The following is a 23,687-nucleotide window of genomic DNA, read 5'->3' on the forward strand; positions in this document are numbered from 1 at the left end:
TGATATGATCATTTGCTGAGGCGGGACTGCTCCATAATATTGTACCGTGCAAAGTGGATCAAGATCTAAATGACGCCTGGATAGCGGTTCCTTTGATGTGTAATTTTCGTTACTCACGTATATCTGAATATCGTCGGTACGGTGAGGCATAGTGAGGTACCAAATAATGTCGAAAGACACGTGCGTCTGATTGTAACAATTCACGTCAGGGAAATTGACTCGTGTCCATCGATCTGCACCATATTCATCCAATTCGAAAAATTCTTTTTTGTTGCCGCTAGCAATTTTTCCATCTGGTGGACTGTGTTCCTTATAAGGGAACCCTTTGAATGCTTCCACGCTCTGCGGCTCGTATTTGATCCGTCCGCAATCTTTGTTTACCCTCGATTGACACAACGCTGCACGACTAGGTGGCTTGGAAACAAATCCATGGTAATTGGCGATCTGATTAACAGTTTCGTGAATGGAAACGTCAGCGACTTGATAGAAAGCATAATTTGTTCCAGCTATTTTCAAGGTCGATAAAAGAATTCCTGATCCTTTAGAGAGGTAGAAAAGATCTTCGATGAATTCACTGGAAATGTAGCAGTTGAATCGGAGAACGTAATTTTCAACAATCAGATGATCATTGGTTTGATACGAGCACGCTAAATTCAATGAGGATCTCCGAATCGGTTGATCCTCTGTGTAATTGCCATTGGATAAAAATACTTGAACCTTGTCAACTACTACCGTTTTATTGCTAAATATCCAAGCAATGTCCGTGACGAAATGAGTGGCGTTATGCTCCTTTATTTTTAAATAAGACTGGCTCCAACGTCCAGATCGATGTTCGTCTAATACATCATACAACGAGTTTCCAGCACTAGCGAGTTCTCCATCCTTTGGCCCATCTTTTATGAAATCTGCCGAACCAATAATCGCGCCAACATTGACATTAGATTTGAATACGTCACAACCGTAATTAATTTTCACGAAACAATTGTAAGCCCGACTGGATGGTGTCGTTAATACAGCAGTAGTAGCAGCATTGACATCGTTATAGCTAATTAAATTAGTAAAGATCGTCGGTATCAGTAATGATGTTAGTAATAACATTTTGTACAATACTGGCTGATGACGAATAAAGTTAAAGTTTATAAGTTGTTGAAATCGATGTAAATGTCAATATAAAATTCTACAAGGATTAGAAACTATAACGTATTGATACGTATCTTAAAACGAACTGACAAGAATAAATCAGAGTAATAACGCCTATATAAACCTAGAAGCAAACACCTTTTTCTACGATAGTTATCTTATCTGTAAGTATAATAAATCAATATGCAGAAATATAAATGATCAACAAAATCTCTTGGACCATCACTATCAAACACGTGCCTACTTTCAATGATTATCTCAGTAAAACCTTAACACCATTCATTTATACCTAATATTTTTATCGCTTCGTAGAAAATGAAAAAAACAAAGTAATATCATCTAGAAAATATCAATTTCCTTGAAAACGCGAGGAAATTACCGTGAATGCAGCAATATTCATTGCTGTGTGCTACTTCTAATTATTATTTTATAATTAATTTATACAATTTTATTAAATTCAGATTTTGTTATTATAAATCATTGTACGATTTGTATGTAATTTATATCATGCATCGATGAGTAATACAAATCTGTAATTGCCATTTCTATAGATAATTTCTTTTCTTAGGAAACGAATATACCTTTGTCGCTGAGTATATACATCATGGTGCAATAATCACCTTTATCTTTGATAACGTTACTTTTATTTCCTCATATAACGATCTATAATAAGAGACAGATTAATAATTTATTATACTATAACTTTTTTACATGTGTACAAGTACACAGGATAATTCACGCAATCAGAATACATCGTATTTCTTTTCTAATTGGAGTCAAGAAAGAAATGTCACAATAAAAAGCTTATTTCCAAGAATGCAATAATGCGCTTAAAAAATATAAATGCGTATTGTCTTAGTAAAAATTATATCTATTATTGCTTTACCTCTTGCTGTTTTATCGGTTCTAAATATCGCTATTTGAATCAATTGCGATCGTCTTTCCACATGTCTAGAAAGATTTTCATTATCTAATTCAAACAATTCGTAAATAAATTAAATAAGATCTTAAATGATAAAGCAGTATTATAAGTATGGGTTCCATATAACACAGAATTTGGGGTTCCACTATATGGATCATCTGCAGTCGAATGTTTCAAATGAGATAATAATTAATATTTAATTTTTCTTTTGCTAAAGTTCTAATGCTTTTTCACGGGTTAACTTATGTTAAGAACTACAATTTTTACTATTAATAATAAAACCATCCTTTCTTAAATATTTCTTGCAAAGTAGATGTAAGATACTAATATAAGAATCAGTTTTAAGCTTTAACTTCCTTTGAACAAAGACGAATATATTTATCGTTTAATTAGATAATTATTTAATTTCGTAAGTCATTATAGGAAGAATTAACGAAGCCAGATGAAGTTACAAAAAGCTATATGCAAATGGTGGAGACAAGAGTGGGAGTGAAGGATGAAATAGTAAGTGGGATATTTCTGTGCATTCGCCGAGTATTGCTCAGTGTACGCCGAGTCGTCACTGCGGCCAGGTTGGCACACGTGTTTGTGTTGCGGGTTAATACGCACGCGCGTGGAATACCAACAACCGATTGGGGGGGAGAAAGAAAAAGAGAAGAAGAATCCTTTCGGTAAATATCGTGGAGTGTAGTGAACACGTGTGCGTGCGCGTTTTGTCCCTGGTGATCTAGAAAACGTGCGGAACGTCCGGCTGAATCTTGAAATGTTACAAAACTGATTTATCTCGGAGAATACGTTAGACATTTTTCAAATTGTCGATTTCTTCAATCCTTGCACTTCCCAACGTTTCTTTATGTACCACGTGACACCCTACGTACTTCAAAATTCGTGAGTTTTCTTACACTTTAGTTTATATCATTATCGTTGTAATCAGCTGATAAGTAGGCAGACTATTATTACCGCTTTAACGTATTTCATTACTCTTGAAATTGCTAATTGTATTGAAACGTTAAACGATCTATATGTTTAGTTATATACATATTCATTTAAAAGTTGTCCAAAATGTCGTTGAACGCATAACCTGTTCTTTATTTTTCTATGAAATTAAATTCCTTTTGCTATAAAACAATAATTTTGTTATATTGTCTTATACTATCTAGTATAATAAATATAAATATATTATACATGTATAAAGATAACGATAAAGGTAACATAAAGAGGAGCGTTTCCTAATGTAATATATAAGTACGTCCCAGAGAATGACAATTTTTAATATCTTTGGGGCAATTGGAAGATTATAGTACATTAGTCGCCTGTATTAACGATATAATTAAAAACTCATCAATGCTCATTAAAAAGCCATCAATCATCATCAAAAGTTGCCCTATTATTAATTTAAATAAAATAAACCTTTACCACAATTGTATTAAGTTAATTTGACAGCTAGAAACATATTTTTAAAATCTATATTCATCGAAAACAATCAAGTTAAAAACGCAAAAACATTTTTCCTATGTCCTGTCCTTATTTTTATTTACACAACATTGGCATATTACACTTTTTGAAAAATACAAATTTCATATAGACAAAAATAAGAATTTTAGGCACAAGCCAAACCGAATGTTAAAAGAATATCGAAGCAGATAAGTCACAACGAAACCTTAAGATTAGTAGGAATGGAACGCACGTCTTACACGAAAGGTTTCGCGTTGGGGCATTTTTTGACGCGTGTTCACTCGAACAATACGAATGACTTTCAAGACACGCATTTCAATTAAATACGGTGCTGCTATGCGGAGAGCTCGATGCGCGTGATGAAAATCCCATGGCCAGGAATTTCATAAGGCCTTTTTGTTTTTGCAAATCAAGTGTATTCTTACGCCATCAAAAACGATTAAGCAATACGTTCTGTCTTTGCATTGTTTCATCACGACTTCGTATGTATCGATCACCTTTTATTTATTTATTTATTTTAACAGTTTATTTATCGATATACATCGTTGTCCTAAATTCATATTACAGGTGAAGTTAAGGAGATTTCACGATGAAAATAAAACAAAGATATGGAATAACTAAATTGCGTTAAGACTTCACATATATAGATATAACAAGATATTGTAGTTTCAAGCGTTAGTTTTAATATTGCATATTATCTTTTAGAAATTAATTTAATCGTGTTACAATATACTGTAGAAACAGCTATGATAACTACGAAGAATAAAATCATTGCAGTTTCATTTGACTATAATCAGAAGTCATAAGTCAAAAATAATAAAAAGTATCCAGATATTTTTCTACGAATTATCTAAATTGTTTTCCTTGATTTCAATGTAATTTATTAAATTGATTAGTTATAGTACTGTACATACGTATTATATCGAGACACTATATCAATTCGTATTCATAACAGTAGCGGATGATAGCGACGTTTTTTATTCTTTGAACTTATTGCATTGAACTTGATAGTTACGCTATACATCTGGTATAGTTTCAATGACACTTCGTATTGATTAGAATGCATGAAGCCTCATTTACATTAGTCAAGCTACCTATGTAGATTCAAGAAGCTTGAAATTACTTCACTCACTGTGAATCTGTTATTTAATCAACTTGAAATATTCTTCCAAATTTCTATTTATCTGTCAAATCAGTTGATATCAAGTCGTTTGAATTTAAGTAACTTGGTTAATCTGAACAAGGCTTATGAGAAAATCAATCGGGGGGTCTTGGTGATGATATATAAACGATTCGTTAGAATGGGAAAAGGAAATCAATTCACATAATACGATATGATTCATACCATTATTATATGTAAACTCAATTATTATTAAGATTTCATTTATATTGACCTTTTCGTATAGAACATTATTTATATATTATTATTAGACTGTGAATGTTTATGCAATTTAGTCTTTTCATGAATACAATTATTTGTATACGTAAACATTTCTCGAAATAACTTCTTAAATATTTTCCAATCCTATTATGTCGACTACGTCAGATCTTCACTGTGCTTCGCATGCACACAAGCTCATATTCTTATTATTCAAGGGTAATCGAAATGTGATCAGTCGTGAGTGCAAATGCTATTAATTCATAAAATTAGCTATGATTATGACCTCTTTGTATAAAAGTTCTTGACACAAGTTACGATTGCACATCTAAAGTAAATCTGGGGGGCTTGACAAAGTTACGATGGTAGTGAGTGACGTCACGGTGAGAGAGAGCGAGGATTAAGTAGGTTAGATGCTTCAGACATAGGACGATCGGCCGTTGGTCATGAACGATTCGTTGAATGGATGCCTGATGTATAGTTCCATACGTGTATACGAACGTTTATTCACTTATGGGGAATCGAAAGATGCAAAACTGTACAGGATGCGTATCACGCTCAAAAATAAATAAAATTCCCGAAGTATAGTAACTCGTTATGGCATTTCTTTGCTGGGCGGGAAAAATAGTATAGGTCAGAGACGTATAATAGAGAAGTATTTATGACGTTTAAAGCGCAATGCTTCATGCCCACCAAAGATTTAATGGATGAAACAAATCTTTGCGTAGACTTTTTTGATTGCTCTAAAAAATTATACTTCACTTTTGAAGATAAAAATATAATACTATTTTTTACATAAATCTTCCATATCAAACGAAGGGGGAAACCGGTAAATATTACGGTGTAGCACATTTTGTTAGCGGTAATTAGGGCAACAGAACTGTTCATCTCGTGTCTAGGATTCCTTGCATGATTAAATTAATATTATTAGTGTTTATTGCGAATCACAAGATACAAGTTTCTTAGAGGCTTGGATAAACTTTATTCGAGGCAAAAGTAAAAAGTATCTCTTTGAAACAACTTCTAAATAGAAAAGTGAAACAGAAGTAATAACTTCTTCTCTTGTCCTTGCTAACATTTCCTTGAAAGTATGTGCTATTTTCTTAACTATCTTAATGATTTCCTGTTCTTTGCTTTCAACAGCCTTTTCTTGATCCTTCCGCGACTTTAAAAATGTTATATGAAACATCCATGCTCAAGTTTGTACAATACGAGTACATATTTAGATTATGCATTTAGAGATTCTCTAATTATTTTATTCGAATAGGTAAATATATATGGTATCACGTGCTTCATGTTCCTAAATTATTTTGCAGCTTCTCTCATTTATGGAATATACGTGCATTGCAAATTATCGACCCGTTTCACATATCTACATATGGTAACTTGAGATTAGCATTATCTTGCCGATACATTTTATAATAAAATATTTTAAAAATATTTTTTTATGTATTTCTATTATTTGTTGTGATACGTATTTAATAATGTATTTAATATCCTAACATACATTGTTCTAATAATCAAGTGACTAGAATGCAAATTTAAAACCATTGATAATACGATTTAATATGCAAATATTAACAATATTATAAAAGTGAAACAATATTTAAAAATACATTGTAATATTAATATTATGAATATAAGAAAGTATGAAAATTTCACAAAAACTGATTGGATCTGGATAATATGAAATTTGATCAATTTTATGAATCATATCGAGTCAAATAACTTTTGTCAAAACATTTTTTTTAGTAATTTTAATCTCTCGTGAGATATTCTACCGTTTGCAGATAAACGAAACACCCGTATATTCAATCGAGCTAATATTTAATGAAACGTTCAATGGAATTGACGTTTAAATGTTTAATAGATTTAATGGCAAGTACTCTGTGTATACGAGAAATAATAAAAAAATGTTAAGCATTCAGAGTAGTATAGAACATAACTTATAAGTGGCAGACATGATTCTTTTACGTTTACTTCAGTTCATAGTTCGAATGCTAGCGTTATTTATAATTCTTTATGTAATTTTCGTACCGTTTTATACTATCTATCTGTTTATGTATGTCGAAAAAGTCATATTATTTTTATACGTATTATTTCGAAGTTTAAAACTAATAAAAACTACCACATACAGAGTGTAATGCAGAGAATATGCTATTTTGAGTTTATTACTGTACGGCATTGCATTACTCTACGCTCAACGCGTGCCAGATACCAAATTTAAATTAATATTCTGCTTTTAATAGAATAAAATAGAAATCTATTTTTTGTTTTAAGAATTCTTTGCAAATTCTATCGCTTTTTAAGAATCAGCTTTGAATCGAACAGAAAAATTTTAAGCTGAAAATTTTCATTCCTTGAATTACTTCTTATCAAAACAAAGAAGAATTCGTACATTTCGAGCAGCAATTAATTATTGGATTATAATTGTTGGAAGACTAGAACAGCGAACAGGAAAGAATTAGTGACAGTTACTATTTCGTAAGATCGTTTCAAGTATTTTTCTTGCGTAATGTCTCATTTACGTGAGTATTTTCCCAAATTGATGAAAACAGATTCTATCGAGAACAATAACACTTCCTTCGTGCTTTGTGCTACGATTTCGTAACTTGTTCGTATCTTTTTAAGTGTTCTTACATTCCTGAGAATTTTTATTTTATGCTATTAACGATCATGTAATGTATGTAGCGTGGGATAGTGCGACATCAGGGAAGGACGTGGTGCGAGGGGTAATTGTTTATTAGCATTGCCAAGATATGTTAACGTTGTCAAGGAGTGTTATGAGCGTTACCAAGGGATTTTACGGGAAAAAGTGAGGAATACGTTATGGAATACGTTGTAACGAGTCAGAGTTGAATTTATCATTGTCCTGTGAAGATCATCGTGTTGTTGTGTCGTAGAAGTAGTGAGTAACGAATAGGTGAAACGGGGTATTATATTCGATTTCGTGTGAGTGCAAACGATATTGTATTAATCATACTGTTACCTACAAACTAATAATATAACATTCCTATAGTAGTATACACTCCAAAGTTGAACTGAAAATCAAATTTTGTATTTTATACAATATTATCTTACACTGTCATATACAATTGCAATTGCCCTTGGATCAGTGGGCATTTATAATAAAGAAAATGTTACAGAAAGAGAATGTTGCCAAAAGCGATACAGGATTGAAATTCAAGATAAAATTTTTCCATCTCTTTTAATTACAAGTTGAATTTTATTATTCTTGAGAAACATTTGATTGTTTTGAGGATTTTAGCAGAAGTACTGTTCAGTTAAAATTTTTGAAATTATTTTTTATAGAATAGTCAGATACAACGAAGTCATTTCCTATGTTGTCATATTTAAATATCATTACCTGTACATACAGTAGTATTTAAGTTAATGCGAGTAGGTAGAGTCAAGTAACCACGGCTAAAAGTTAATTGAATTCGACCGATGTTCACACAGTGATTATTTTGTCCCAGACGTCTTTCTATTCTTGTCTCTATGAGACTGTCAAACTCTATTAAAGCAAAATGTTTAATAATATATTATCATTCGCCGAGAGTGCCAAACTAATATGTATGTCTACTCTCGTTAATCGATGACAGTTAATGACCCCTTTCTTGCTAGATACTATACAAGGTATTCCTCGTTGGTTTGATAACTTTCAACTTCGCATACGATTAACTGTAGTATCCGTGACGGCTTCCTGTTCATACGATTTAATTCGAGTAACCCTAGTTTTGATCTACAGAAACTTAAATCTATTTTACGTGTAAACGTAGTTAGATAAGAATGTACGTAAATCATTTGCAGGGTAATTTAGAAAATTCCGCTAATACATCAGATACATATGTACACTAATTCACGGAGGTATTTGAACGTTTATCATGTATTATACAAAACACTTTGACATTTTGAATGGGTCCCATTAACGCTGTAACGAGACACGATTATCATGATTGTATTGGTATTTGAAATCAATCGGAAAATGTATATAGAAGCAGATATTTACTGCGAACATACATTTAGGATTAGAAAAAAATTAGTTGCGCGTAGATGAAGTTTAGATTTGTCTATACATACAGTGCTTGATAGAAATTTAGATAGATTATTATTAGTAACAAGTGTGAATCAGTTAGTACTAGTTGAGAACCAATGGTACAAAGCCTTTTGTGCAATGAAATCGTGATATCAAAGCTCTTAGATTCTACAGTATGAATTACGATACAGATGGTACAAACTTTCTTATCATGTAATGTGGTTGTGATTATATTAAACTGATGATTGAATTACTGGTATTATCATGCCATGAAGATATCTACTCCTCTCGTTGAACTGAAACACTATTCCCTCCTATCGGTCACGCAGTTTGTTTTTTCTATGTAATAGTATCGACGTTAGATAATAATATTACGTAGAACATAATTTTAACTATTAAGCGTTCTTTAGCCGATAATAACGAATATTAAATTTTTCGAAATGTAAACACGATATAATTTATATTCAGCAAAAGTCAACGCATAATAAATAGAAGATTGCTAAATAAAGATATTATTTCCAAGAGATTAGTAATTCGAGTGACGAGTTGACTCGTCTCTCCTGGTAACTACAGGTTTACAGGTTAAGTGATAGTTTCCTTATGATAATTGAGAATACTTTCATACCGTAACTCTTATTCGTTCGAGAGGACTATTGTTTCATACATTTGTTTATTGGATAATAGTGTTATTGAGCTAGTTGGTATTTTATGTATTAAAACATTTGTTCCAACTAGCAGAAACATAAATTTCATTTATTTAATGCACACGACTTTTTGCACGATGAATAATAAACTAGAAGTAATGACGAAATTGGTAATTATAGATACCTCAGTCGTGTCATCGACCTCGATCGTTTTTTGGATATGTTGTAGAAACCAATATTTTGAATAACTTTTTCCTTAGCTTTGAATTATTCGCAAAAAACTGCCAGTATTCCCACAGTAAATTCTCTCTATAGTTATGTGACACTATTGTTTGTCGGACGCCATGCTGTGGAGCAGCCGGATAACATAGCCGCCTAACCCAAACTTAATTCTTGTTTTTTATGTATAGTTCATACAGGCTTGGGTTTAAGTGTCATTTTATGCGGTCGTGCCTGACGATCGTCGGCCAGCAATGTTGACGTATACGCTCTATCACAGACGTACAGTTATGGATAGAATTCACTGCGGTGGCACTGACAATTTTTTGCGAATATATAGGAAACCAAATCGAGCGGTCGTTACACGTAGAAAGAAAAAGTTGTCGGAGATCATAACCTCGACAACGTATTAACAAATCATCGAAAGAGGCGAGGTGGAAGAGATATCGATAATTATGACGAAATTTAATATCGCATAAATATTGGTGTCTGGAAATAATAGAAAATAATTATGTTTGATAATTGTCGTGAAAAATGTGAATTTTAAAACGAGAGAATCGAGAACTTGGCAAAGTTTCAAAGAGATATTATACGTATATTGGATGATTGAAACTTAAAGAACACCAGCGATTTAAAGTTACAAGTGCCGCGGTAATTGTGGAAACTTATTGAGCATGATGAAGGACTGTTTGATGCTGGACAATGAGAGATTCTCTTTTCAAGCTGACCAACGAATCATTCAGTAATACAACTCAATGACGTTTAAACAGGAAATGGTAAATTTTATTGCCGAGGTCAATACTAATACATATACTCCGCTGATGTATGATAATACTCTTATTGTTCCTGAAATCGAACAATTCTCGTTTTGTTGTAATTATTATCGTATATATTTTTTGTAATCGCAAATCTTTTCATTGAAATATTTTTCAACAATCTTTACACGTCTCGAGTTTATTTTTTCTGGTGCTTATCTTAATTGCTCGTAAGCTATATCGTTCATCTTGATTGTTTAAAATCTTGCCCTTGCTGCTTTTTATCTTATTTGTTACTTTTATCTTGTTTCTCATTTATCGTATCTTTCAAAGAGATGATCTCATTGAATCTTTCCGTAGAACCCTTCGATTTCGCTAATATTTGTCGAATATGTCGTAAAGTTCAACAACTTTGAAGAACTTTCTCCTCTACATATAACCTTGGTCGGCCTTAGTTTCCAAGATATTCGTAAAACAATACTGGTACATCTACAATGAATTTTGGCTATAGCTATGCGTCTGTACACGCTGCCATCGAAGCACGACTATAAACAGAAATACTCTGTAATATCCTATTTATAATTTATATAATTTCGTATCGTGATTTACCCCGATGGTAACGAGAAATTACATTTTTTCAATTATGTGCATAAATATCTTAGTTATAATCGTTACGATTCGTTGCATAGAATTTTCGAAGCTCGATTCGTTTGGTTCAATGTAAAATTGGTTCTCGCGGTGAAACACTAGTCACGCAGCCGGAGAGTGGGGAGCGAGCGCGGAAGCTGAGAGTCTGAAAGATCGCTCTGCGACGATTTCATTTTGAATGAGTGAAATACGGAGCATAGCCGAAGTGTGGCTTGTTTCAGCAAGCAAGGTCCCTTGGTGGGTCGAATAACGGTTAACCGCTTATTCCACTTGGCTGTTTTACTCGTTCTCTCGCCGTTTGATTCATCAACCGAACCTTTGGAATTCCTCCGTGCTAGGAAATTCGAAGTAGTTTCGGTGCACCGTTATTTTTATTGGCAGGACGCGATCGAATGGCGCTCGTTTCTCAGACAAATAAATGGAACATAAAATTATCGATCAACTCCGTGGCGAATGGGTAGGTTCGCTTGAAAATCGAATGGAATGCGTTTATTCCTTTTTTCTTTTGTGTTTGAGTTCGCTTAACCTCCTTCCGCTCATTGTTATCGAAAGTGCAAGAGTTTCACAACAGAGTAGGTTTATTTTACGTTGTGTATATACCGGAGCTCTCTTTGACGGTAATTTGCTAATAATAAACACACAACGAGACGCACAGTAATTTTCTAGAAAACTAATCAGCGATATTGATAAATCGACAAGTTAGAAATTGCGAGTTACACGGACTATTTTTTTACAATTTTGCAATTTTATGCAAGAATGCATAATAATGGAGCGGCTGACGATTTCTAAAGTTCATTTGTAAAACTTAATTTTTATTCTGCTAAGAAAGAATGTATTAACTGTGGCTAGTTGTAACGTGCCAATTGCAAACTTTCACTAATAATATTAGTCTAATTACGCAAGAGAGAGTCCAGGTTTTCAGCACACACGTCGATAAAATATTCGAAAAACGATTATTAAATTGAGCAATCAGCTTTTCGGATAATTTGCCCGCGAATAATATGGAACCCTGATTCCACGTTATCGGTACAGCTAGGATATGGTATTAATCGCAGAAATCACAAGTAGAGTATTCATGCCACTCTCTCCTCTTTTCTCTTCTTCTCCGCGTTAAACAAATTCAGCAAAGAAGTTGTTAATTTAAGAACAGTACGAGTCATTGATACTGCTTGAAACAATGGTGAATAGCGATCAATCACCGAGCTTTCCATAGCGATTTCTGACGATCGAGTGTATCGGAGGTTTCGATCGGTCATAGTTTGCTGCGACTAATTGTAAACGTTGTGAGAATCTCGTGAAAGGAAAGGAAAGAGATATACGGAAATAGCGCATCAGTTAGATACGATCGCACATCGAACTTTCGCCAAAACAGATCTCACTGACCCACTGCAACCGGTAGTCACGTTACGATCGAAAGAACATCCATTGCGCGTGCAATTTCACAGACTACGACACACGATCCTCGATTAATAGGTTGGTCGATCGTCGATTTAAATTTATCGTTATTAATATTCCCTACACATTAGCGTATCCCAAATCTCAACCTTTGTCATTCCAACATTTTTTCGATCGTGTCTCAGCTCAATGTCCGAAAAAGATTTTGATGCACTGTCTAGCATAATAAATCAAGTTTTGAAAAAAAAAAATATATATATATATAATATAAATAGGTAATTCGATTAAGACAAAAAGGAATAGTGGAGGTGTTTTTAATTAGACTACTCGATTTAGTTAATTATGGGAAAATGGGCAATCAGGAGACCAACAACACGTACGAATGTTACGTAAGAAGGAACGCCTGCTAGTATAAAAAGTAATAGTGATTTCTTGGCTATACCGATGATGAAGATGACGAATACAACATAATTTTTTAATTGTCTCCAAAATATGTATTCGAGATTTCCTCCAAGTAATGCGTACGTTTCACATCGGCAAACACTGTTATACGCTATTAAAGATTGCGTAAAGAAATTTTTATTTATGATCTATTTATTTATAATTTTCTGCTTGTTATGAATATCTGATGTAAAATAGCGCTGTTTTTTCGTTTCAGTTGACGATACCAAAGAGCCAAATCGTAGCATGCCAAATCAAAGATGGATCATCACGAGTATTCTTATTTGCTTTTTCCTCGTTGGAATGTTGAAAAGCGCTGTTGGTATGTAAATTGCATTTTAGATCATTCGATTAATTGAACAAATAGTATACAGTATTGTATACCGATAAAAAAGAAAGATAAAACACAGGGCGAGGGAGAGGGAGGTTCAAGCACATTACTACTTTTACATAAACTATATGATAGTTTATTACCCACGTCGAAAATGGAGCGAAACGTTTGCAATACCATAACCTCGTTTTATAGAGAAAGTACTTGAAATTTATATGCTGTCTGATGATATCGATTTGATTACGAATTATGGGATTTCCTGAGACACGCTTATTATAGAATGTTTCTAGCGTATCGGAGAAATTATATAATTTAAGATACTCTGCATGAACGCGTACTTTTAGATAGCTATACGTTCCTGACATTGGCATACTTTGCGAATTTGCTTAAACGAACATCAAAATACCAAAGAATAAAATCCTGAAAGTAAACTTCAAACTTTAGGAAGGGAAATAGGAAGAACCTTTGGATGACGGATCTTTTTCAGATTCATAAGTACATATCGACCTTGGTTTACAGGTTCATGCTATACAGGTTCATCCACGGTCGTATCCCTGAAACGGTTAAATACCACATTTCCTTAAAAAAAAAAAAAAGAAAAATGTTTATTATTTTGTTCTTGCAGGAAATCCCGTCAGGGACAGGTCAAAGGAGGAAGAGGAAATGCCTATGAGCAACTGGACGCAACTTGCAGACGAATGGCTCGCCAAAGCAAGTGCCGCAAGAGGGTTGGACGTTACCGTTTTACCATTTACTGAGACGCTCAGAGATTTACCACCAACCGCGGAAACTATCCGCATTAATGGTACTAACCTCGATCAACTTTCACGGGTAAGAAAATTGGTAACGTCTCTATGCTACGTCTGTAAGTTCGGGGCTTTCCAAACTTTTATAGACCGAGACTCATTTTCGAAAACGTTAACTTTACGCGATCCACTCGGAATATCTCATATCTCTGTGTCATGCGCATATCCCACAGCCAATATTCCATTACTAATACAAAAAAGTTACATATGTGCTGCGAAAGTGCGTTTCTGAGTGAAAAGGTGCATATTAGACCCCGCGATCTCTATCCCACTTTCCATACCATTCACATACTCTATATCCAACGTGTCAATATCCTATATCTGTGCATCCGAAGTCAAGTTCACGGGATGTGGGACACGGGATAACACGTGGTCTATGTAAAAGGAATAGAGCAATGGTATCGAGTAAGAAATACCGAACTTGGAACTTTGAAATGTTGAATTATGCATATTAAATACGAGGTAGAGAATATAAGATTTGAGAACTGAAATTGAGCGAGAGCTGTATGCGAATAAAATGTTCATCTATATTTTTATACGAGGAATCATTTTCTCTCCGATTGTGCTATGATTTCGGAAACACTCTGTATATCGATTTATTTTCACAAGGTGTTACCTTGTCTTTTGGTTCTTCCGTATTTCCCCGCCTTTTTTCACGTTCCACGATGTCGCCAACTCTCACTTTCAGTGCCAAAATACTTTCACCAACTTGATCAACAAGGATAAGTATATATATACCTGTACTGTATCCTTCCTACTTAGGTTTAGACTCTAATCCAATGTCAATGACTTTCCCCGCGAAAGTTTTTGCGATGATACGATTCTTCGTTTCGATAGAAAATTTATTATTCTCCGAATGAAGAAAGAAAAAAGAAGATGCGTTTCCTGCGTTGAGGGATCTAATCGCCTATCGCAACTTCCTAGGAAATATTTCTAAATTTGTATAAAAGAGAACTAGTCTTGAGTTATCAATACCATTATTTTATTAAAAACGAATTTAAGTAGAAACTTTGCAATCTAATTGCCGATAAATTTTATATAATTATATTTATCGTTTTAATATTCTATCATCGATCGTGGTAAAAATTCGCGTGTTTCTTTTCAGCACAATTATTCTAGAATGTTGTGGGAGATGGAGAACGCGCAACCAAATGGACACTTGTCAGGATTTGTGGATAAAGCTTTAAAATTACTGGATCTAAAACAAGTGATGATGGAGGTGGAGACATCGGTGATGTCGAAAGTGTCTTGTTCAGCGTGCAAAGTTGGCGCGGGTCTTCTTCTACATTACATAAAGGTTGGCAAAAACGATGAAGAAATTATGAACAGCATTTACCAATTTTGTACATCTCTTAATATTCAAAGCCCTCGAGTTTGTCACGGAGTTACATTGCTCTTTGGGGTAAGTTTTGCGATATTAATTTCCCTTCTATCAAACCATTCTACAATTTCCTATCATTTCAACTGGTTGATTTTGAAAAACAGCTCTTCTGAAATGAAACTCTATCTGTTTAAAACTATTTCTTCTTATTATTTTTAATTATTCGTGTATGAAAACCACAGGAGAAAACCATGATAAGTACATTCTTATTGATCTTCTGATTTTAGCGTTACTTTGTCAGCAAAATCTTCAAACGTTTTATAGATGCATAGATGAATAAGTTTTGCATAAAAATTTTCAGTTTATTTGAAATATTAAATATCGTTGTAGACCGTTTTCTATGGAATTAATTGCACGTTGAACGATGGTTTTCTTCAGGGCGAAGTCATTTACGTGTTGAAACAAGTAAATATGGGACCATCGCAAATCTGCAGCTTTGTTATCGGCGACGCATGCGACGACGCGTATAATCCTCTGCACGAGTGGGAAGTTGCATTCCCGCCAGTGAATAAACCACCTGTGAAACCACCCGTGCCGCCTCAAGAAGGTGCGCCTACCTTCAAGGTTCTTCATATCTCTGATACGCACTACGATCCTTACTACCAAGAGGGTGCGAACGCAGATTGTAATGAACCCTTGTGCTGCAGATTAACCAATGGGGCACCCCAGACACCAGCCGCACGTGCTGGACGATGGGGTGACTACCGAAAATGTGACACGCCAAAAAGAACGGTTGAACATATGCTTAAGCACATCGTGGATACGCATTCTGTAAGTAACTAGATTTACATTCAGACAAATTTTATTTGAAATAAAGATAATTTATTTGAAATAAATTTGTAATTATATTTAAAACAACGAGCGGTGATTGTCTGTGACATTTAAGTAAACGAGGAATGTGGAAAAGTAGTTGATTTACTTTAGTCAGAAATGTTTATAAGAAAAGATGTTTTTACAAAAATTCGTACAGTATAATTTGGAGAATTTCTCGTGTTAATCCAGGATATCGACTACATTTTGTGGACAGGAGATTTACCACCTCATGACGTGTGGAATCAAACGCGAGAGGAAAATCTGAAAGTTTTGCATGAAACGGTGACACAGCTCATTGAGATGTTTCCCGGAATACCGATCTTTCCTGCTCTTGGAAATCATGAAAGTGCTCCTGTTAATAGGTAACTAAAATTCTTCTATTTACTTCCTCGACTTTCTTCTTTGTAGACAAAATTTCGATTGTTTCATTGACAAACCTTGTTATTAATACTACCCTGTTATTAATAACGTGTAATCCTTGATTTTGTACTCATTTGGCTTAGTAGTAAAGTATATAAAAATAGTAAGAAGAAAGAGATTAATGTAAAAAAATGTTTCAGTTTTCCACCACCATTTGTGCCAAAAGAAAACGACATATCGTGGTTGTACGACTCGCTCGATAAACACTGGAGACATTGGTTACCAGCAGGTGTTTCACACACTGTTCGCCGTGGCGCTTTTTATTCGGTTTTAGTGCGTCCAGGATTCAGAATCCTTTCTGTCAATATGAATTACTGCAATAACAAAAACTGGTGGCTGCTAATAAATAGTACGGATCCAGTGAGCGAACTGCAATGGCTAGTTTATGAGTTGCAAGGAGCTGAAATGAATGGCGAGAAAGTTCACATCATTGGGCATATTCCACCTGGTCATTCGGACTGTTTGAAAGTGTGGTCTAGGAACTATTATCAAATCATTAACAGGCTAGTATAGCAGTAACGAGTTTCCAAATGACTATGATTCATCTGCTGTAACATTTATGTCCAGATGCACATGCAATAAGTTTATCCAAGTGTTTTATCGGTTTTCATGCTTCCAGTCTTATGTCGTGGTAATACACGGTGTAGCAAAAAAGTAATAGATACTAAAAAATGAAAAATATATCGATATTCAATAGCAATGGGGTCAAGCAAGTCGCAAATCGATTCGAATATTGACCGACTAGATTCGAATCCTCTATAAGTATTTAAAAAAAAAAGAAGTACATACTTTCAAGTAAACCTAAAGTTTTATCTGTAAATTCAATGTTTACAGGTACGAATCTACAATCACGGCACAATTTTTTGGACATACCCACTACGATGAATTCCAATTATTTTACGATATTGCTGATCTTGGAAGAGCTGTTAGCATAGCTTACGTCGGACCATCGGTTACACCTTATTATGAACTCAATCCAGGATACAGAATATACTACGTCGATGGTGATCATCCAAAAACCACGAGGGTAAGTTATCCTAAACTACTTTTTATCATATGATTACGTGATTAAAATGTGTCGTAATTTTGTTACAGATGGTCGTAGATCACGAAAGCTGGGTAATGAATCTAAAAGAAGCGAATCTTTACGATTATCCTATTTGGCACAAAATGTACAGTGCCCGACAAGCGTATCAAATGCCATCGCTTTTACCACGGGACTGGGATACCCTGATAGATAAGATGAGCAATGAACCTTCGCTTTTCGATCTGTATTATAAGTAAGTAAGAGATATAGCGAGGTCATAAAATTGGCCAGGCATTGAAGTTGAGATGTGATATCTTTTAAACAACATCAGTTCTTGATACGATTTAGTTAAAATACCCGTAATTCGTTGTATATTGTTACGTTTCAGACATTATTATAAGAATTCTCCCGTAAGACCGCAATGTAACGATGAATGTCGAAAAAGATTACTTTGTGATTTGCGAAGTGGAAGAAGTCACGATCGCAAAGCTCTGTGTCAAAGTCTCGAATCTAGAATAGATAACGAAACAAGGACAGGTTGGCGAGCTTGGATTTACAATGGACTCGCTTTCTCGTACGTACCTAATTGGTGGTTCCAATCTTATTCTGGTGATGTTAATACCAACCGAGTTGACGTATAATTCTGCAAATATTTTTGTCATTTAATTATTATTCGTACATGACTGTTACTGATATTTCTTGTGTTCTTCAGATAATTTTTCCCTATTTCATTAGTCTAATTTCTAATTATAATAATGTGCACTTCCTTTGTGAAAGGTAATTGCCAATATTTACAGATTTTTAATGTACAAAATATTCAAACTTTTTGTTTGTAAGATTTCATTTCTTTCAATATTAATTTTAAATTTCAGATTTCAAATTTTAAAAAATTCGACTTTTAAAGAATCATTTCTTTACAAAAAATTTGGAAAATATTCTCATAAGCAATAAAATTAAGAATTTAAAGAATTCAGTGAAAGCAATGAAAGTAATACTATAAATAAGTAATACAAATTTTTAGAGATAGGCAAATAATTGAATTGTGATTAATGACATTAATGATATTATATTAATCATATTAATAATATTATTAAGAAATTTTGTAACAAATGTTAACAATTAGCTCTAAGTAATAAGTACTACAAATGTATATAGTTATATAAAGATCTGATATGTACAATATATTTTACTAATCTGCACGCTGCAATTGCCTGTATTACCACTTTTTGTTTATATTAAGCAAAATAATACTGATTTTATGAAAGATTATTAGCGAATGTTTATACAAGTTCATATTTTTGTGGATGCAATTGAAGATATAAAATTAAAACAGAAAATTGTTCTATCTACTAAATATTATTAATTATTGATGACTATTTTTTTAACATTTTGTATATTTTTACATATTACATATTTACATTCTGTGTATTTTTTTCTTGTCTTTAAATTTTTCATAAATGCATAAACATTCGTAATCTACTAACCACAAAACATTTTTGCAAGAAGTAGTGAACATATACTAATATTTAAATGCTGCTATTTCCGAAATATTAATGCACTTTAATTATTTTCAACTCAACTGTCTTCTGTTCCTGATTTTCTTTCATTTAGCTCTTTGAGTGCTTGTTAACATAACATAAATGTGTTAAAAGTGTGATCACATTTTTATGACTTTAACTACTTGTACTTGTTGTAAATAATATGGAAAGATACATTCTAATTCTTTTGAATCTAATTTTTAATACAGATGCAATGAAAAAAAGCAATAAGAAATGTGTTCCTTTCCTGCGTTTCTTTTTGTTAAACACAGTATGTACTAAATTAATATATTTATTTTTTTGGCATTTAATTTTTTATTTGTTATGGTGTATTATTCTCTCAATTTATCACAAAATAAATTTTTTATTTTAATCATTTTAAATTGTCTATTTAATTTATGGATTAAACACTCAAAGGATTAAATTAATTTTTATTTTAATATTCAATATAGGTTTCTGCAAATCATATTTAGTGCATGTATATGCTGCATAAAGAATTAAATCACTGTATAAGTTGCATACATTGTTCGTATGTTTCAGCATTTTCCTTGCAAGAAACGTAGCAACATAATTTTTCAAAATAAACAGCGCACAGCATTAGTACATTTTATAGTTATTAGTTATTCTTTAAAGTGATATGAATTACTAAAGAAGTGACATAATTGTTATATCAAATATTATAGAGGGAAACAATATTATTAAAAAATTCTGCTACAATATATAAATACTGTATATATGTTATTAAATAAAATATCAGTTTTGCAATATTTAGTAAATCTGTAATGCTTGTATATATATTAATGCTTTTGTGGTTTCAGCAAAAAATTACTATAAAAGATGGTGTTTTGAAGTTTGTAATATATTCTAACTAATCTTTTTACTATTTTGCAAAAATTTTCTACTGAAATGATATAGAAACAAAAATCAGAAGAACTTTTATTGTTTTTACACTATATAAAAGAAATTAATATTTTTTATTTTCTATTGTATATTAATATTGTATAATAAGTACTCAAATTTACAGTTTATTGACCATTATTAAGGTCAAAAAGCTATTTCATGCGATATACACATTTATTAGCAAATGGCACCTAGTAATTAAATAACAGACAGTACCTTCTGGTGATGGAACACATATAATGGTGGTTGAAATTTCCAACACTAATCTACATTGCTTATAGTGTAAGTATGTACATAGATTTTACCTATACGCTTAAATTATGCTCAATGCCGCATAAATTAGTATTTAGTAGTTATGAAAGCCTCCACTATATAATATAAATTGCCAATAATTTTGAAACTATATATAACTTCTCTTTTAACATGTTATTGAATATTACTTGCACAAATAATTAATGTTTATTTCATCATAAAAGAGAGATATTAGTTTTCAAACTAAAACCAATAGATATTTATATGAGCATCACTAGTATGACTCATTAACTTATACAGATTCACAAAAATATTTGTGCAACAATGTATTTATAATTGAAATAATTTTGAAATTGCTGTATGTATTTTGCATGTGTAACGTGCAAGATAATGTTACAAACAAAATGTTATTCGTTTCTTTTAAAGTTATACAAAACCACTGTATATTTTTGACGTAATTCTGCAAAACAATTTATAGACATAACTCTGGATAAATCGTATCTCTGTTTTGTTTATAAAAAGAAAAAATGGTAGAGGAAAAAGATCAAAAGATTTAACCTCTTAACGAGCGAACTTATCAAAGTCAATTCATTAAAATATTTAATGTATTCATTGCGTTTTCGCATTTACATATATATAATTCTAGTTATTTCGATATCATTAGATAGCATTCCAGAGTTTTAATATTTTTCTACTGATTGAAAGTTACAAACAGATTGGGGTTAGGTTAAATTACTACTCCTACAATTACTACAATTACTAGATACTACAATTAATAGATTAAAATTTCTTTTTAAGAGATTGAAACTGCTGAAATGTATATATATATTCAATTCTTAAGCTGTTATCAGATTTCCTACCTCAAAAATAATTGTATATTATATTTTCTTTGCAGATTGTCTGTTTTCATGGCAATTCCTCGATTTGCATATAATTTACCTAAGTATGTATTAGGCCTGGGATAAATGAAGATAACATTAAATGGAAAACTGATGTGATTTTGTTATTAAATTATTAAATATTTACAATGGTGACATTGTTATTTTGAAAGCTGTAATATGCATTATTACACGCAAAAGTATGATGGAATTGTCAGATGCAGATACATATATTCGTGAGATCCGTGTTATGTTATAGTTAAAAGAATTTATTTAACTAGCAATAGAGAGATTATATAGCGTAAAGTTTCACTTTCAAACATGAATTATTTTTCCTTTGAATGTGATAAACATACACATCGAATGTGTGTTACTGTCGTATCAAAAATACTATAAAAATACTTAATAGAATGTACAAAAATGACAGACAGAGAAGCATGTTATCATTTTAAATTCCATGTTTAGTTTATATCAATTCTATACAAGTTGAAATCGTAACTACCCTATGATCTCAACATAGAGAATACATTTTTGAAAAAAAAATATAGAGTGAATTTACATAAAAGTAATTGCATTTATAAGTTTGTTACATGCAATACAATTAAAAGATCAGGCAAATGCAACTAGTTTGAATAATAAGATACACAATCAATCAGATATAAAATCAAATCTAGGTAAAATCGACAAACACTGTTGATTAGTTTTAGAAATATTTTGTACATAATCGTATTTGTATTGTATAGTTACTCTTGAATTCGTTGTCACAAACATAATTATTATAAACGTATTAACATTTTTATGAATGGAAATACAAAAATTGTACTTACAATTAGCGATTATTACATTTAACTTCATTAGCATAATTGATGTTTCACATATAGGATTTAATTGTAAAATTGAATAAAAATTTTTTTACAATTTACATGCTCTTGTAAGAAATGGATATTCAACGATGAACGATACAAGTTTTAGTGTCAACGAGAGAGCTCGAAGGAAATTGAGGAAGCTTTTGGAATCTAGGTGAAGAAAGCTAGGTTAATTCGGAATAAGGGATTATCATCTGAAAAAAATACACTACAATGATCAAAAAAGCAACAAAAGTAACATAAATGCATAAAAATCCGCGGTCTATTCGTTAAAGTTTGTTTGTGCTTTCTTTATCTCATATTTCCTTTACGTTTCTCAATTTGGTTATTTTAAGTGGAATATTTGAGAACAGTGCGTTTAGTTTTAAATGTAATTTTTATTTAGGCTATGTACAACACATACGTACAATACGTGACCCTTGCTTAAAACTATATTACGCTCGCCCGGTATGCATTTCCACTTTTAATCTTTTCTCTTTGACATACTTGTTAGTGTGTGTGAATGTGTGCTCTCATGCATGCGTCGTCGTAATAGACACACATATATGTTGTGTTTCTTTCTGTATGTATGCAAGTGCAAATGTGTTCGTATATTCGTGTGATATGTTACAAATTTTTAGGAACATTTCGCGTGGAACACCGCGAGCGATATTAGTAATAAGGTTGCAGCAAAACTACACGAAAACAATGCAGTCGTCTGCAGCTTCATTCTCGATCAATATATTAATTAGACAATTATCGAAAAATGACACCAATATAGACGATTGTTGATTGGACAGATCCAAATATCACCACTGAAAGACGCCAGGGAGAATAACAATTATTCGATAACGATCAAATAGAATAAAATTTCGTTTAAACAGATATCTTGCACATTATTATGTCGATCATGTCCGATAAGAGAAATAAAAAATTTTTTAATTGAAAGTAAATCAATATGATGTTTCATTTAATTATTCATTTTAAGCCAGAAAGGCATTAAATATGAAACTGCTAAGAGATATATTTACATTTGAAATAAGATTTTATCTGTAATTTAGCATACAACTTCTACATCATGTATACAAGATGTAGATATAGATAGATACATAATTGTGTATTTTCTTCGAGATAAAGTAACTTTATTTCGATGCTTTAAGAATTCGATTAAGATTAAAATCAAATACCGATTTACTTTTGATATTTTGAAACCATTGCATCTAATAACTAAAATAATTTTACAACATTGTTGGCGAATTAAGTCTTAAAGGTATAATATATTATACCTTATATGTATAATATAATATGTATAATATTATTAATTTTGCAAGACAGATATAAGATTTGGTGCAAAATTACTTAAGATAAAAAAGGAACTGCGTATAGAAATTCACGTAATTATCTATTTAGACCCCTGGCGTCTCTCAAATTTCAAACGCAAGACATTGTCAGTTATCCTCGTC

At 32.3% G+C, this 23,687-nt stretch overlaps 1 protein-coding gene across 8 annotated transcripts; it reads left to right on the forward strand.

Moving 5' to 3' along the window:
- The first annotated feature begins 2,584 nt into the window (after positions 1 to 2,584).
- Positions 2,585 to 22,906, forward strand: LOC100651097 (sphingomyelin phosphodiesterase). 8 transcript variants are annotated; one of them, XR_001099264.3, is made up of 12 exons: positions 2,585 to 2,733; positions 13,251 to 13,355; positions 13,990 to 14,195; positions 15,276 to 15,572; positions 15,930 to 16,322; positions 16,554 to 16,726; positions 16,925 to 17,287; positions 17,619 to 17,811; positions 17,880 to 18,064; positions 18,200 to 18,385; positions 20,374 to 20,531; positions 21,397 to 22,906. XR_001099264.3 is itself a non-coding variant. In XM_048411406.1 (11 exons), exons 1-11 carry the CDS (start codon positions 11,651 to 11,653, stop codon positions 18,760 to 18,762), a joined length of 2,184 nt encoding a protein of 727 aa, XP_048267363.1. In that variant the 5' UTR covers positions 11,448 to 11,650; the 3' UTR covers positions 18,763 to 20,116. The 8 variants fall into 8 exon arrangements, 3 of the variants coding, with proteins under 3 accessions (XP_048267363.1, XP_048267364.1, XP_048267365.1); XR_001099266.3 differs by having other exon boundaries at positions 2,587 to 2,950; XR_007226170.1 differs by lacking the exon at positions 2,585 to 2,733 and adding an exon at positions 11,448 to 11,654.
- Positions 22,907 to 23,687: the final 781 nt, after the last annotated feature.

Source organism: Bombus terrestris, chromosome 13 (genome assembly GCF_910591885.1).
Source record: "Bombus terrestris chromosome 13, iyBomTerr1.2, whole genome shotgun sequence".
Classification (NCBI taxonomy): domain Eukaryota; kingdom Metazoa; phylum Arthropoda; class Insecta; order Hymenoptera; family Apidae; genus Bombus; species Bombus terrestris.